The sequence below is a fragment of the Lacerta agilis genome, chromosome 16, assembly GCF_009819535.1.
Source record: "Lacerta agilis isolate rLacAgi1 chromosome 16, rLacAgi1.pri, whole genome shotgun sequence".
Taxonomy (NCBI): domain Eukaryota; kingdom Metazoa; phylum Chordata; class Lepidosauria; order Squamata; family Lacertidae; genus Lacerta; species Lacerta agilis.
The window spans coordinates 40,167,626-40,181,953 of NC_046327.1; the positions used below are offsets into that span (position 1 = coordinate 40,167,626).

The 14,328-nt window shown below is 47.0% G+C and overlaps 1 protein-coding gene across 6 annotated transcripts in view; it reads left to right on the forward strand.

Moving 5' to 3' along the window:
- The window catches only part of CXXC1 (CXXC finger protein 1), a 36,813-nt gene that overhangs the window by 19,143 nt on the left and 3,342 nt on the right, over nucleotides 1-14,328 (forward strand). For all 6 annotated transcript variants that reach the window (XM_033172868.1, XM_033172871.1, XM_033172870.1 and 3 more), the window contains 4 exons: nucleotides 1,828-2,012; nucleotides 11,688-11,895; nucleotides 12,853-12,963; nucleotides 13,804-13,853. In XM_033172868.1, coding sequence (XP_033028759.1) covers nucleotides 1,828-2,012; nucleotides 11,688-11,895; nucleotides 12,853-12,963; nucleotides 13,804-13,853 — 554 coding nt within the window. The remainder of the gene's footprint in view (nucleotides 1-1,827; nucleotides 2,013-11,687; nucleotides 11,896-12,852; nucleotides 12,964-13,803; nucleotides 13,854-14,328) is intronic.

Genomic DNA, 14,328 nt, shown 5'->3' on the forward strand with positions numbered 1-14,328 from the left:
GGCTTTGGCTCCTCCTGCTTCCATTGGCCTAGGGCTGCTTCCTGCCACCTGCCATTTTTGGACCTTGGGGAGGGGTTTACCAAAAAATATCAGGGGCCCCCAAAGGGCTCGGCCCCTAGTAGATGGCTCTCCTGCCCTCCGGCAGGAAGTGTTTCTCCCCATCCCTTGCTCCTTTTAATTGAATATATCACATATTAAACTTGGGACCTAGTACATGTGAAGCATGTGCTCTTCCACTGAGCTCTGGTCCTGGCTTATGTGTTTTTTTATGTGAAAAGTATCCAGTCTTTGCATGGTGACACAAAACTACATATGAAAGGGGAGAGTCGTTGCATTGTGACTTGTGACAGAATAAATAATAATAATAATAATAATAATAATAATAATAATAATATTTATTATTTGTACCCTGCCCATCTGGCTGGATTTCCCCAGCCACTCTGGGCGGCTTCCAACAAAAATCAGATACAGAAATATCACACATTAAAAACTTCCCTAAAAAGGGCTGCCTTCAGGTGTTTTCTGAATGTCAGGTAGTTGTTTATCTCCTTGACCTGTGATGGGAGGGCGTTCCACAGGGCGGGCGCCACCACCGAGAAGGTCCTCTGCTAAGCATATGAATGTATTAACGAGAGGTTGTCTTAATACAAGAAATAACTGGTCTGACAACCCATTTTGGTGATTGCTTTAGACTTCAGTGGCTTCTATTAAAGGTAAAGGGACCCCTGACTATTAGGTCCAGTCGTGTCCGACTCTGGGGTTGCGGCGCTCATCTCGCGTTACTGGCCGAAGGAGCCGATGTACAGCTTCTGGGTCATGTGGCCAGCATGACAGAGCCACTTCTGGTGAACCAAAGCAGCGCACGGAAACACTGTTTACCTTCCCGCCAGAGCGGTACCTATTTATCTACTTGCACTTTGACGTGCTTTCGAACTGCTAGGTGGGCAGGAGCTGGGACCAAGCAACGGGAGCTCACCCTGTCACGGGGATTCAAACTGCTGACCTTCTGATCAGTAAGTCCTAGGCTCTGTGGTTTAACCCACAGCGTCACCCGCGTCATTAGATGATGATAAAACCACTGTGGTGTAGTTGCTAAGTGTTCTAGACTGTGAGCAGAGAGACGCAGATTCAAACCCTCTGAAGGAAGCCCTTCCAATCCAAGCCCCTTCTGCCTGCTTCCTCAATGGTGCAGCCAGTCCCAGCCACCTGTGGGGCTTCCACTGTGTAGAGCTCTCTTCAAGTGCTGACCATTTATTGATTGCTGCTGCTGGCAGAGAGTCTTATGCTGCACATTAAAGCCTCGGCAATTAGCTGATAATCAGGGTTTCAAAGGGCTTTGCAGGCATTGCTGATAAGCTGATTAGCATTGTCTGCAACCCCGTTTTTGGCCCAGCTGCAATTTTACTTCCCCAGCACCTGACACCATAACAACATCAAGTATAGTGGGTGGGTTTGGTTTGGCCAAAAGGGCCTGGTAGGCCTTATTAGGCTTGCAGGCTGGAGATACCCTGCCCCTGCTTTAGGGGAAATAGCAAAAGGAATAAACGTATCTGCCTTCCTCGTCACCTGCTATAATTACCAGTGGGGGTATTAGGGTTAGTGGAAGGAGTGGAGGCAGCTGGCAGGTCATTGCTGCCTGAAGTGCCAGTGTTGGATGAATGTACAATTGGCTTTATGGCCAAACTATCCTAATCACAGAAGTAGGAAATAGGCGGCAGTAAATGGGATTGGCTTTATTTGAAAGTCATGAGTAAACACCAGTGTCCCTTTTGCTCTTGCAAGCGTGGGCCAAATCTAGCCGTGTCATCTCTGGTTCTTGCCCTGCAGAAGGAAGAGAAATACAAACGTCACAAGCAGAAGCAAAAGCATCGTGACCGGTCAAAGCATGCTGAGCGGGTGGACACCAAAGACCCATCGTCACTCCACCAATGCCTTGGCCCTGGCTGCATCCAGGCTGCTCGGACCAACTCCAAGTACTGCTCGGATGAATGTGGCATGAAGCTGGCAGCAAAGTATGTGGTGGAGCCTTCCTTTGGGGGAGGCAACTGTTCCCTGCTTTATTTCTTTTCTTAGCAGCTTTGCCTATTCAGTCAGTCAATCAATCAATCAATCCAATGAATCAATTTTTTATTGCATTAGCATTCAGCCATAGCCCAGCAGGGTAAAACCATACAAACAATACCAAACACACACAGCAGAAAACATAATTCAATCAATATTGCATACCAGCTCTGGTGTAATAAAATTTGAGTTATACTGAAATAAATAATGCTAAGATTTAGATGCTAAAACCAAGTACCGTATATACGTGAGTATAAGCCGACTTTTTGAGCCCATTTTTTGGGCTGAAAAAGCTGCCCTCGGCATATACTCAGGTGAGGCGGGCGGCTGCAGAGGGACAAGCAGCAAGAAAGGGATCCTTTTTGCTGCTTGTCTCCCCTGCCCTGCCGATCCCCCATCTGTGCCTGCTCTCTGATCCCTCGTCCTGTGCCTGCTCTGTGCAAGGCGATGGGGAGGGAAAAGCGGGGAGAAAGCGCTCCTGCCCGCTTTTCTCTCCCCATGCCTTGCGCAGAGCAGGCACAGCACCGGGGGATCGGAGAACCGCTGCGCTGCGACTCTCTCATCCCCCGTCCTGTGCCTGCTATGTGCAAGGCATTGGGGAGGGAAAAGCGGCAAGAAAGTGCTCCTCGATGCTTTTTCCTCCCCGATGCCTTGCACAGAGCAGGCATTGCTCTGTGCGAGGATCGCTGCCTCCTCCTCCTCCTCCCATCCCTTCTCCCCGAAGGGGAACAGAGGTAGCGATGGTGGCAGCGGGAGGAGGAGGAGGAGGAGGAGCCTGCTCAGCCCCAGAGAGCCGGCTCAGCCCCAGAGAGCCTGTTGCTTTTGCCCCCATCCCATCCCAGCTCAGTCCGCCATAGAAGCTGCCCACCCTGAAACTATCCACCCCTGAAACCTTCCCAGAATCTGCCCCCTTCCCCCTTAATTCCTCCCTGAATATGCCCCTCCCCCTGAGCCCTCCTTGTAAAGAGACCCTTTCTTTCCAAGCCTTCCCTCTTAACACCTGCCCCCATCCCAGCTCTGCCCACCCTAGAAATTGCCCACCCTGAAACCTTCCCAGAATATGCCCCCTTGCCCCTGGTGCCCTCCCTAAATATGTCTCGCCCACCCTTGAAACCTTCCCAGAATCTGCCCCCTTCCCCCTTAATCCATTCCAGAATCTTCCCCCTTAATTCCTCCCTGAATATGCCCCCTCCCCGAGCCCTCCCTGTAAAGAGACCCTTTCTTTCCAAGCCTTCCCTCTTAACCCCTGCCCCCATCCCATCTCTGCCCACCCTAGAAACTGCCCACTCTGAAACTTTCCCAAAATATGCCCCCTTGCCCCTGATACCCTTCCTAAATATGCCCCACCCACCCCTGAAACCTTCCCAGAATCTGCCCCCTTTCCCCCTTAATCCATCCTAGAATCTGCCCCCTCCCCCCGAAACCTTCCCAAAATATTCCCCTTGCCCCCTGAAATGTACCCACAATATGCCCCCTTGCCCCCTGAGCCTCCCTATAAGAGACCCTTTCTTTCCAAGCCTTTTATTGGTATTTATTTTTATTTTTGAAATTTACCAGTAGCTGCTGCATTTCCCAACCTCGGCTTATGCTTAAGTCAGTAAGTTTCCCCAGTTTTTTGTGGTCAAATTAGGTGCCTCGGCTTATATTTGCGTCGGTTTATACTAACGTATATACGGTATCTAAAATTACTAATGGATGTGTAGCATATAAGAACCTGGGGTAGCCTCTACAGATTAAGCTAAAAACAGAATAGGGGGAGTGAAGCAGGTCCAGGGCTGGGACACGGTGCCCTGTCAGAGGAACCCTGAGTTTCAATGCCTGCAAGATGAAAACGGCCACCTCGCGTGAAATTTGAGGATTTGCGTCCACAAGTAGAAATTTCAAACAGTCATCCTTGGATATGATGGTGGACGGAATCAGAAGAAGGAGCTTAGGTCTTATTGGCTCGTATATGGGACAATAGAAAAAGAAATGTAGGAAATCCTCTGTCTCTTTCATTTTGCATGGGCAAAGACGCTGAACAATCGGGATCTTACAGAGTATGTGCCCTGAAGGAAGGCCGTAGGTATGGTATGGAATCGGGCCATAGAGAAAGCTCTTCTTAATTCAGTCTCCGTCAGATCGCTCAAATAGTTAGCAAGTGATCTTACAACCTTCACTTTAGGGAACCACATAGAAAGGCGGGCTGTCTGGGACCATGCCAGGTCCATAGCTTCGTCTTTGGCAAGGATCCAGTCCTGGATTTTGCCTTGATCCCAGGATGACAGCGTAGCAAATTCCAGCAGGGAGTAACGTGTAAGAATGGTCTCCATGCCCTTGGACCATGTGTTGCTGCGAGAACAAGTTAAAAAAGCCTGCTTGTGTAATAGGGAATTTGGAGCATCTGTTAATTTATTATAAAAACTAATAATCCTAATGTGGGCTCTCGCTACAATGGAGGAGAGGCCCAGTTCCGTTCTTAACTGGGCAGCTACAGAGCCCTTGGGAAGACCTAGTATCTTTTGTGCAAAGGAGTTTTGCAGGATCTCCAGTTGTTGTAATATTTTTAGGTTCCACCCCCAAATTTCAACCCTGTAAAGTAGCATCGGGAATACTTTGCTAATGTATGCCTTTCCGATTGGCGGAACCAACTGACCACCTTTTGCATAGAAGAATTTCTCCAGGGCTCTGATGGTTCTACAGACGGCCAGTATGGTCATATTTAAGTGGGCTGACCAGCTAAGCCCATGCTGAAATGTAATACCCAAGTATTTGAATGCCAAGCAATGTTTGATGGAATGGCCCTCTATATTCCAGAATGTCTTCCGATTTGGCATGCCAAAGGACAGGTTTTGGTTTTAGAGATGATTTTGAGAGAGTTGGTATCATAATATGCCATGAGCCCACTAAGCATGTTATTAAGGCCCTGCTTAGTTAATGATAGAATCACCATATCTTAAGCTGTTGTAAGGAGGGGGCAGGTTGATTAAGGCCCTTCTTGGTTGTTACTATGTCATTTATATAAAAGTTAAATAAGAAAGGAGCCAAAAGGCAGCCTTGTTTGACCCCTTTATTCAAGGGAAATGAGTCAGAGAGGGTTCCATTGGGACCAAATTTTACTCTGGCAGAGATGTCTATGGATTTCTCTTAGAAGGAGTTGTAATCTTTTATCAATATTGGTATTACTAAGCTTCTGCCATAGCCTATTTCTGGGAATGGAATCGAAAGCAGAGGACAAGTCAACAAAGGCTGCATGTATTTTGCAGTTAAACATTTAGATATTTATCAATCAGAGTACATAGAACAAGACATTTACCAGATGTGCTGTGGCCTTTACGGAAGCCAGCTTGTTCCGGGTGAAACCAAGCCCACTTGGTTAATTTCTCTAACAAGAATCTGGAGTAAATCTTGTAGGTTATGTCCAGCGAACTAATAAGTCGGTAGTTGGACGGATCTTGTGGGTCCCCCTTTTTGTGTATTGGGATTACTATACTCTGTTTCCAATTGGAGGGAATCTTGAGAGTAGAATTGATAGTGATAAAGAGGGATGCCAGAATAGGAGCCCACCACATCCAATTCGATAAGAATACCTCAGGTAGTATCATATGCTCCTCCAGTTAGCATGCTAATTAGTTGGATACATCTCTCTGGAGAGACTGGCTCCCAGATGGGCAGGGAGGGTGGGGACTTCGTTTACATTGGGACCTGGGGCGAAATACAGCTGAGCAAAATGCCAATGCCAGCTAGCTGCAGAGATGTTATTGGCAATGAATAAGGGGGGACATAGACTTGCATTAATTAAATTCCAGAATTTCTTATCGTCTCGGGCTTTAATAGCAACGGACAGTTCCGTCCAACATTCTTTCGCAAAGAGCAGTTTCTTATGTCGGAGCAGCTTCTTGTAAAATGAGTGGAATTGGGCTAGCTCCCTGATTTTGCTCTGGGTGGTATCTGATTTCAAATCAGACTGGAGAAATCTAAGCCTACTTCTACACTGTTTACATTCTTGATCAAACCAAGTATGAGTCTTCAAGGTTGGAATCACAGAGGGTGATTTCGTAAGTATAGGTAACAAGAAGGATAAGATTTGCTGGAAACTGGAGAAATGGTCCTCATCTCAGGAATTCAGGAGGACTTTTATATCTCGTTCCAGATAGGTATCCCACTTCTTGCGTCCAGCGGCTAATAGCTGTGCATCCTGGGGGTGGGGTGAACAGGGAGGCCTCGAGTATGGCTGTCGCAAGGAAATGGCAATTGGTAGATGGTCACTTTCAGTTCTGTTGAACACGTTGAAACAGTATACCTTATCAATAAGTGCCGGAGAGGACCAGATGTAGTCTATAACACTCGCCCCTCTAGTTTTGGAAAGTATAGAATCCCTTCGACCAGTCTTTGGGTGTGCCATGTACACTATACAACCCATAATTTATAGCCAACTCCAGGAGCAAGATACCAGCCCTATTTATGATCTTATCATGTGATTTCCACGTAGAGAACCACTCCTCGTCTGCATATTTGCGACTTATCGGTAAATGCGCTTATATCTGCTCCAATTCTGGCATTAAAGTCCCCCATTATAAGGATCTCTGACTTTGGAAATTCAGCCACAGTCTTATCAAGGATAAATCTTAAATCTTCCCAAATATGATTTGATGGGGAAGAGGAATGGGTAGAGGGATTATATAGGTTAACACATATGAGGTCCCCAACCGATGTATTAGTAATATGCAGAATTTGAATGCATTTACTCCAGAAGCGGCTTTGTCATGCTGGCCACATGACCCAGAAGCTGTACACCGGCTCCCTCGGCCAGTAACGCGAGATGAGTGCTGCAACCCCAGAGTCGGACATGACTGGACCTAAAGGTCAGGTCAGGGATCCCTTTACCTTACCTTACTCTCTAGCCAGGAGAGAGGAGAAATATTGAGGTGAAGCTCCTGCGAAACAAATGTTACCAGGCCATCACTGGGGCGCCCCTGCAAATGGGTTTTCATTGCTGGGATCTCAAAGGCGTTGTAGCCCAGTAGGAACGGGAGGTGGGGGGATGAGGATTCTAAACACCAGGTCTCTTGTATACCCATAATCTGGAATTTCTCTAAAAACACTTTCACGTCCCCGTCATCCCGTTTGGAAATCCAGCCCGCCACATTCCAAGATAGGACGTTGAAGCAATTTGAGGGAGGAGTGTATGCTAGTCAATTTCTCTGGTTGCTAACAGGAGTCAACGTTGCCAGGTGTCTGAGGCGTCGTCAGGCGTGATGCTGTCAGGGGTATCGATGGGGTGATGATTTGATTGATGCGGCCAGCTGAATCTTCACTGAAATCTTGAATGTCTCTGCACTGAGGCTTCCTCCACATATACAGGTGATACTCAAAAAATTAGAATATCGTGGAAAAGTTCATTTATTTCAGGAATTCAACTTAAAAGGTAAAACTAACATATGAGATAGACTCATGACATGCACAGCGAGAGATGTCAAGCCTTTATTTGTAATAATTGTGATGATTGTGGTGTACAGCTGATGAAAACCCCAAATTCACAATCTCAGAAAATTAGAATATAGTGAAAAGGTGCAGTAGCTACTCAATCCATAACATCTGCAAAGGGTTCCTGAGCCTTTAAATGGTCTCCCAGTCTGGGTCAGTAGGAATCACAATCATGGGGAAGGATGCTGACCTGACAGCTGTGCAGAAAACCATCCTTGAAACCCTCCATAAGGAGGGAAAGCCTCAAAAGGTAATTGCGGAAGAAGTTGGATGTTCCCAAAGTGCTATATCAAAGCACATTAATGGAACGTTATGTGGAAGGGGAAAATGTGGAAGAAAAAGGTGCACAAGCAGCAGGGATGACCGCAGCCTGGAGAGGATTGTCAGGAAAGGACCATTCAAACGTGTTGGGGACTTTCACAAGGCGTGGACTGAGGCTGGAGTTAGTGCATCCAGAGCCACCACACACAGACGGATCCTGGAGATGGGCTTCAGATGTCTTACCTGGGCTACAGAAAAAAAGAAGCTCAGTGGTCTCAAGTCCTCTTTTCTTTTGCATCTCATTTGGAAACCAAGGACCCAGAGTCTGGAGGAAGAATGGGGAGGCACACAATGCCAGATGCTTGAAGTCCAGTGTGAAGTTTCCACAGTCTGTGTTATTTGGGGAGCCATGTCATCTGCTGGTGTTGGTCCACTGTGCTTTATTAAGTCCAGGGTCAACGCAGCCGTCTACCAGGAGATTTTGGAGCATTTCATGCTTCCTTCCGCAGATGAGCTTTATGGGGATGCTGACTTCATTTTCCAGCAGGACTTGGCACCCGCCCACACTGCCAAAAGTACAGGGGAGGGGTTGTGAGCGGGAGCCGGCTCCGGCATAGGCGGGGGGCGTTGCCCCCAGCCTTACCTTTTCCCGCCGCCACACCGCGCCCCTAGCTGGCAGCCAATAGGGCTGGAGCAGGGGCGGGGTTTTGCTGCTCCTTAGGTAGCCGCGGCGGCTCTTTCCACCATTTCGCGCCGCTCGCTCGTCGGATCACCTGCCCATCCTCCCTTAGGTGGATTTTAGGGTAGGACATTGCTATGGACTTTGGTTGGTCGCCTTGTTTGGGCAAGGGGCCTGGTAGGAGTTTTTGTCCAAGTGGCAAATTGGCACAGCCTCTTTGGTTTTTCCCCTACCTCGTAGCAAATTGTCACAACTCTGTTAGATTGGCTGTTAGGCATTGGGTTAAGTGTGGTATCGGAGGGGTAAGGTTCGGGCCATCGCCTAACCCTCCAAATGCTGGGTATTCCGTAAAGGTATCCGGCGGTCGTGGATCCTGTCCGACGCCCTGTTGGTGGCTAGGGCCATGGCACGACCCCGGTGACTTCAGGGGTGGAGCTTCAGTTGTATTTCGCATCAACAGGCTCCACCTCCTGGGCGGTTAACCCTTGAAAGACTCCACACTCTGTGGGGGGAGTCTACTGTAGTTTGTTCAACCCAATGCCTATGCCAATACCACTCACATGCTGTAACCAATAAAGTTGTGGCCTTTTTTCTTCCATTAACCAAAATTTATATGTCATGGTGTTTTATTTCTGAATGCGGGAGATGGGTCCTCGAGTCACAAATAAAGGCTTGACATCTCTCGCTTTGCATGTCATGAGTATCTCATATGTTTCAGCTTTTAAGTTGAATTCGTGAAATAAACGAACTTTTCCACGATATTCTAATTTTTGGAGTATCACCTGTATGTGTCGGCTTGGAGAGATTGCTGATAAGTGAGGTTCTGTGAATAGAAGTTGACTGGCAAAGGATGAAGGTACGCCGTCTCCTGACTGGTCAGCACTGGAGGAAGACTCCAGATCAGGCATAGAGGAGTAGGACACCAACAAATTACCAGAACGAGGAGTGTTTGGCATGTTGCTCTTTGAGGTAGGAGACAGGATAGTAGATTGCAGATTTATTAATGGTGAAGAGGGTCTGCATTGCAGCAGGGTATGGGAAACTTCTACCGGGCAGACTATCATGTCTTCCGTTGTTGATATCCCATTATTTGGCAGGGGTTTCTGGGGTGTTAGCCCCTTCAGGTCCGCATTCGTTTGACTAGATAGGTTGCTGTGACCAGTTTTCGAGGGGACTCTCTTTTGGAGTATGAGTACGAGTTGCCACTTTAGTGTGTCAAGGCTGTCTATAATTTCCTGCGGTTCTACTGATGGCTGTACAAATTGGAGTTCTTGGTGATACACAGAAGTCAAAAATTAAAGAATCCAAGAACTCTGGCCAGGCGGGAGATCAATTTCTATAGATGCTGAATCATGCAGACTTTAAAATTGATCTCCCGCCTGGCCAGAGTTCTTGGATTCTTTAATTTTTGAGTTCTACTGATGGCAGCTCGCCGTAAGAAGAGATGAAGTCCCTCTCCTCTGAGATTACCAGGTGGCTGGGCCCAGTTTGATCATACTTCTTTGTTGCTGGAGTACTGTATATTGGCGTATAAGACTACTTTTTAATCCAGGAAAATCTTCTCAAAAGTCGGGGGTCGTCTTATATGCTGGGTGGAGAATGCGTGGTCGAGTATATATCAAACTCTATATTTTAACTGGAAAAGTTGGGGGTCTTCTTATACACCCAGTCGTCTTATACGCCGGAAAATATGGTAGGTAAACTAGGGATCTTGGATTGAAGGGGAGAGTCAGCTTCCCGGGTGGACGGCTTGTCTTTCAAGCCTATGTCGGGCATATCTGGCGGGTGGGCACCTTTGGGTGGAATACTATTGAGGAGGGGTGTCATTGAAGACTCTCGTTGGGAAGATACCCCATATAGCCAAATACGCTTTCCGCCTAACAAGAATAGAGGGGATTTTTGGTGACTGGAAGGAAAGCAGTACTTTTTGGGACCTATAAAGGTGGTTTAAAGGCACCACTGCACTGAGATCTATTAGTGGGAACCAAATCTGAAGGAGCTCACTTGATCTTTAACAGATCTCAGATTATTCCACCTTGGGGTCCTGGGGTCACTGCTGCATATAGTTAGGCATATTTTGTTTGGTTGTAGAATCAAAGATTGAGAGCCCAACCGGGTTTTTAAGAGGTGTCTTACAAGTGCCTCTTTCAAGCCTATTAGGGAAGGTGTTCCGCTGTTTCTTTAATTCCCTCGGAGGCGGAGTGTGAGTGTGCTTCAAATCTGGCAGGCGGGTTTCAAGCTTTTGATGGAGCTTGTCCACCTGCAAGGAGATCCCATTTATGCTCTTAAAGATACAGCCTAGCGTCCTGGTTATTAATTGGAACTGATCAAGTCCCATGCCATCACCCAGGTCCAACCCGGACTCCCCCTTCAAGGTGACTCTCCCCTCTTTGACATTATCTTTAACATTATTCGTCTCCTCTGTGGTCATCTCCTCCACTTCGATGTTGGCTGTGAGGTCAATTAATGGATTAAAACGATTATAGGTTTCCACCATGTAGCTAGCATCCTCATTATTTCTGCCACAGGTAGGAAAGAACGAGGCAATATTTGACTGTTTAGGCCTCGGGGGAGGCATTGCCTCATCAGAGTCTCTTGGCCGCTTGCCATGGCCCATAGTGGAGATTAAGAGGAAGGTCCACAAGGATTAAGAGTGTCTTACTTTACCTTAGGAAGTATTGTAGGAGGCAGGGAAATAGGTGAGTGAAGATAAGAAAAGTGGAGTTCATATCTTAAATACAGCAAAAAAGAAAAGGTTTCTTATCATCTTAGCACTGTGAGTGTTCAGCATTTTCTCTGCCTTCCGTCATCTTCAAAATCGCTAGATTCATTGGTTTTCCAGCATGGGTTGGGTAATACAGGGATTTGTGTGGCAGGAAAGAGACTTGGGGCCTTTAAAATGTGGGCTCACTTGGGGCCCTTTGGATGCTTAACCTTAGCCTCAGCTCTTCAGCTGTCCCAAATAAGTAATTCTGACATAACTGCAAGGGCACTTTGGAGGAGGAATGCCATAATGCAGTAATGGGCAAAGTGAATCCTGTTCTGGGAGCAAGTGCATCAGTTTGAGTTGTGGGAGTTCTGGGTGGTTCTCTTATGAGCTGAAAATGCTCCCATCCTGTAGGTTTGTGTTGTGCAGTGTGATGCTGTCTGACGCACCCTGTTACCATCCTATTGCCCAGTTTCCAGTTGCACACACCCTCTTGTCTCTGCCCTTTCCCAGCCGCATATATGAGATCCTCCCGCAGCGCATCCAGCAGTGGCAGCAAAGTCCATGCGTGGCGGAAGAGCATGGCAAGAAGCTACTAGAGCGGATACGGCGGGAGCAGCAGCAGGCCCGGCTCAAGTTACAGGAGATGGAGCGCAAATTCCATGAATTGGAAGCTGTCATTGTCCGGGCTAAGCAGCAAGCCATCAAAGAAGACGAAGAGGTACCTAGAAGAAGTGCAGGAGAAAGGAGCAGGCAGCCAGGCCTCCTCTCTTGGGGGGTTGCAAACAGCACCTCCTTAACCTTCCAGGGAGGACTTTGGAGCTTGGGTGCATTAGACTAGAGCCCTTTTGCAACCTAACTGTATACGTGTGTTTTATTTCATACATTTGGGTGTATATTTCACAGATAGTTGTGAACATTGACAGCATGGGTCTGCTCCCCGATTAAACAGAGAACATACCCTTATTATAGGTATGGCCTACCTGTGACTTATTGAGTGTTGGAATGGCTGCATGTGAAGTTGATGCTCCAGTCCAGAGCAATTTATTTCTGATGTTCTGAAGGGATAAAGAAAATGACAACAGCTCAAACTTCCCTGGGAATTTTATTACGAGGGGCAGGATATAAATTCTTATGATAAATAAACTATAGTTCAGCTTGCTTTTGCCTTATGATGCTCAGGTTGGCAGCATCTGCTGATTTCAATTGATGCCAAAGCTTACTTGTTTAATCCCTGGTGTTACCAAGCGTTAGGATCTGCATTAGGCATTACAACATATTTGGGTGAAAACAAAGCAGCAGCAGTAGTAATAATAAAAAAATTATATTTATACTCCACCTATCTGGCTGGGTTTCCTCCAGTATTGTTCTTTGCTAGGAGCAGTGACATAAGGTGTTGGAACTGTTCTTGGGATATTCTTGGGCACACAGCAGGGCACCCATCCCTTTATTTATTAAGTGCTTCCTAAACGTTTTAGTACTGTAGCTTACCTGGAACTGCAAAAACTGGGGGGGGGGGATTTTCAAGCGACTGGCTGAGGGGGGTTTGGCTTGGTGGGTTATAAGTTCTGCAGGCTTGCTCAGAACATCCTCGTGGAGTTGTAGGGTGGGATGCTGTTTGCTTTAAAAATCTGACCACTAAATCCTAACACCTGCTTGCCTCTTTCCTCTGCCGCAGACCAGTGAAGGAGACAGTGATGACACAGACTTGCAGATATTCTGTGTCTCCTGCGGCCACCCCATCAACCCCAAGGTGGCACTGCGGCACATGGAGCGGTGCTATGCCAAGGTTAGCTGCCTGTCTTCTCTGCACCGGGTAACCTTGGTGTTGGGCTTCAGGGGCCTTGTTTGAATTGAGACACTGCTATCCAGCCTCTGAAACAGGGATCTTTGTGGCATACCTGAAACTGGATAAAAGAAAGGTTTGGTAGACGTGGTAGGTAACCCCAGGATGTGGAAAAGTCTTAGCCAAAGAGCCTCCTCTGCTGGATTGTGGAGTGGCTTTCTAATTTGCTCCATCAGTGGGTCAAGCGAGATTACTGTAACATTTGTCAAGCAGCTATAGACAGAGCTGCATGGAAAAAAACAATGCAAATTCTGTACAAAGAACAATTGAGTTCATGAAGCTGAATAAATAACTTACATTTTCAAGAACTAACTTCTACACACACCCCAAATGTTCATGAAAGTATTTCTGAATAAAGGGTGGTATTGAAATGCAATATGCTGTTCACTGTAGCTTGACCTCTGCCATATTTAACCTATTATCTGCAGTTTTGGGAACTGCTGGCCACATGATGTTTTGGTTACCATAAATAGTTTTAGCCAATGTGTTGCATAAATATGTGGGGATAGGTCTGTTGATGGCTAGATGCCTTGGAAACAAGCTCAGCTTCCATATTCAGAGCCTGGGGTTGCCTATCATTTCTGCAGTGGCCTTTCCCACCTGTCAAAGTGGGGCTTGGAAGTCCATTGGATTTCTAGCTCACTGGCCGGTAGCTTAAGAGCTAGTTTAACTTAGGTGGAGGATCTTTTCTTCACTTGATTGTGCTTTTAATGATTGTTCTGCTGTGACTTCATGGCTGTGTTTTTCTCTTCTGTCTCTCCCCCCCCCCCAAATCCCCTGCAGTATGAGAGCCAGACATCCTTTGGGTCTATGTATCCAACACGTATTGAAGGGTAAGCTGCATGCCCAACTCTCAAGCTCCTTTTCGCTATGGACTGTTCACCAAACCCAACTCATGAGGTTGCATGCCACTGGTGCCATCTGTCTTGCAGTTCTGCTCCTCTGTTACATAGTTACCCTGATGGGAACAAGAAGCTGTGAAGAAATGCAGTGGCCCTTTCCAAACCCAGTACTGTCCATTGGGTGGGAATCCAGTATTTGCCAATACATATTTAATGTTTGTAGCCGTAGGCCATTGCAAGAGTTGGAATCCATAGCTTCCTTTCCACTCCCAGAGCAATGTGAGACTTTTGCATCTCGCTTCTGGAACAAGGGAATCCTAGTGCCTTATGTCAGCAGTCCTGGGTGCTCCACCTCCATGCTCACTTTCTTTTTATGAAAGGTGGATGGGCGCAAATGGTTTTTAAAAGTGTACCCCATGTTGCTAGTTGGTATTAGTGCAAAGGAAAGCGTGCTTGGAGTACGTAA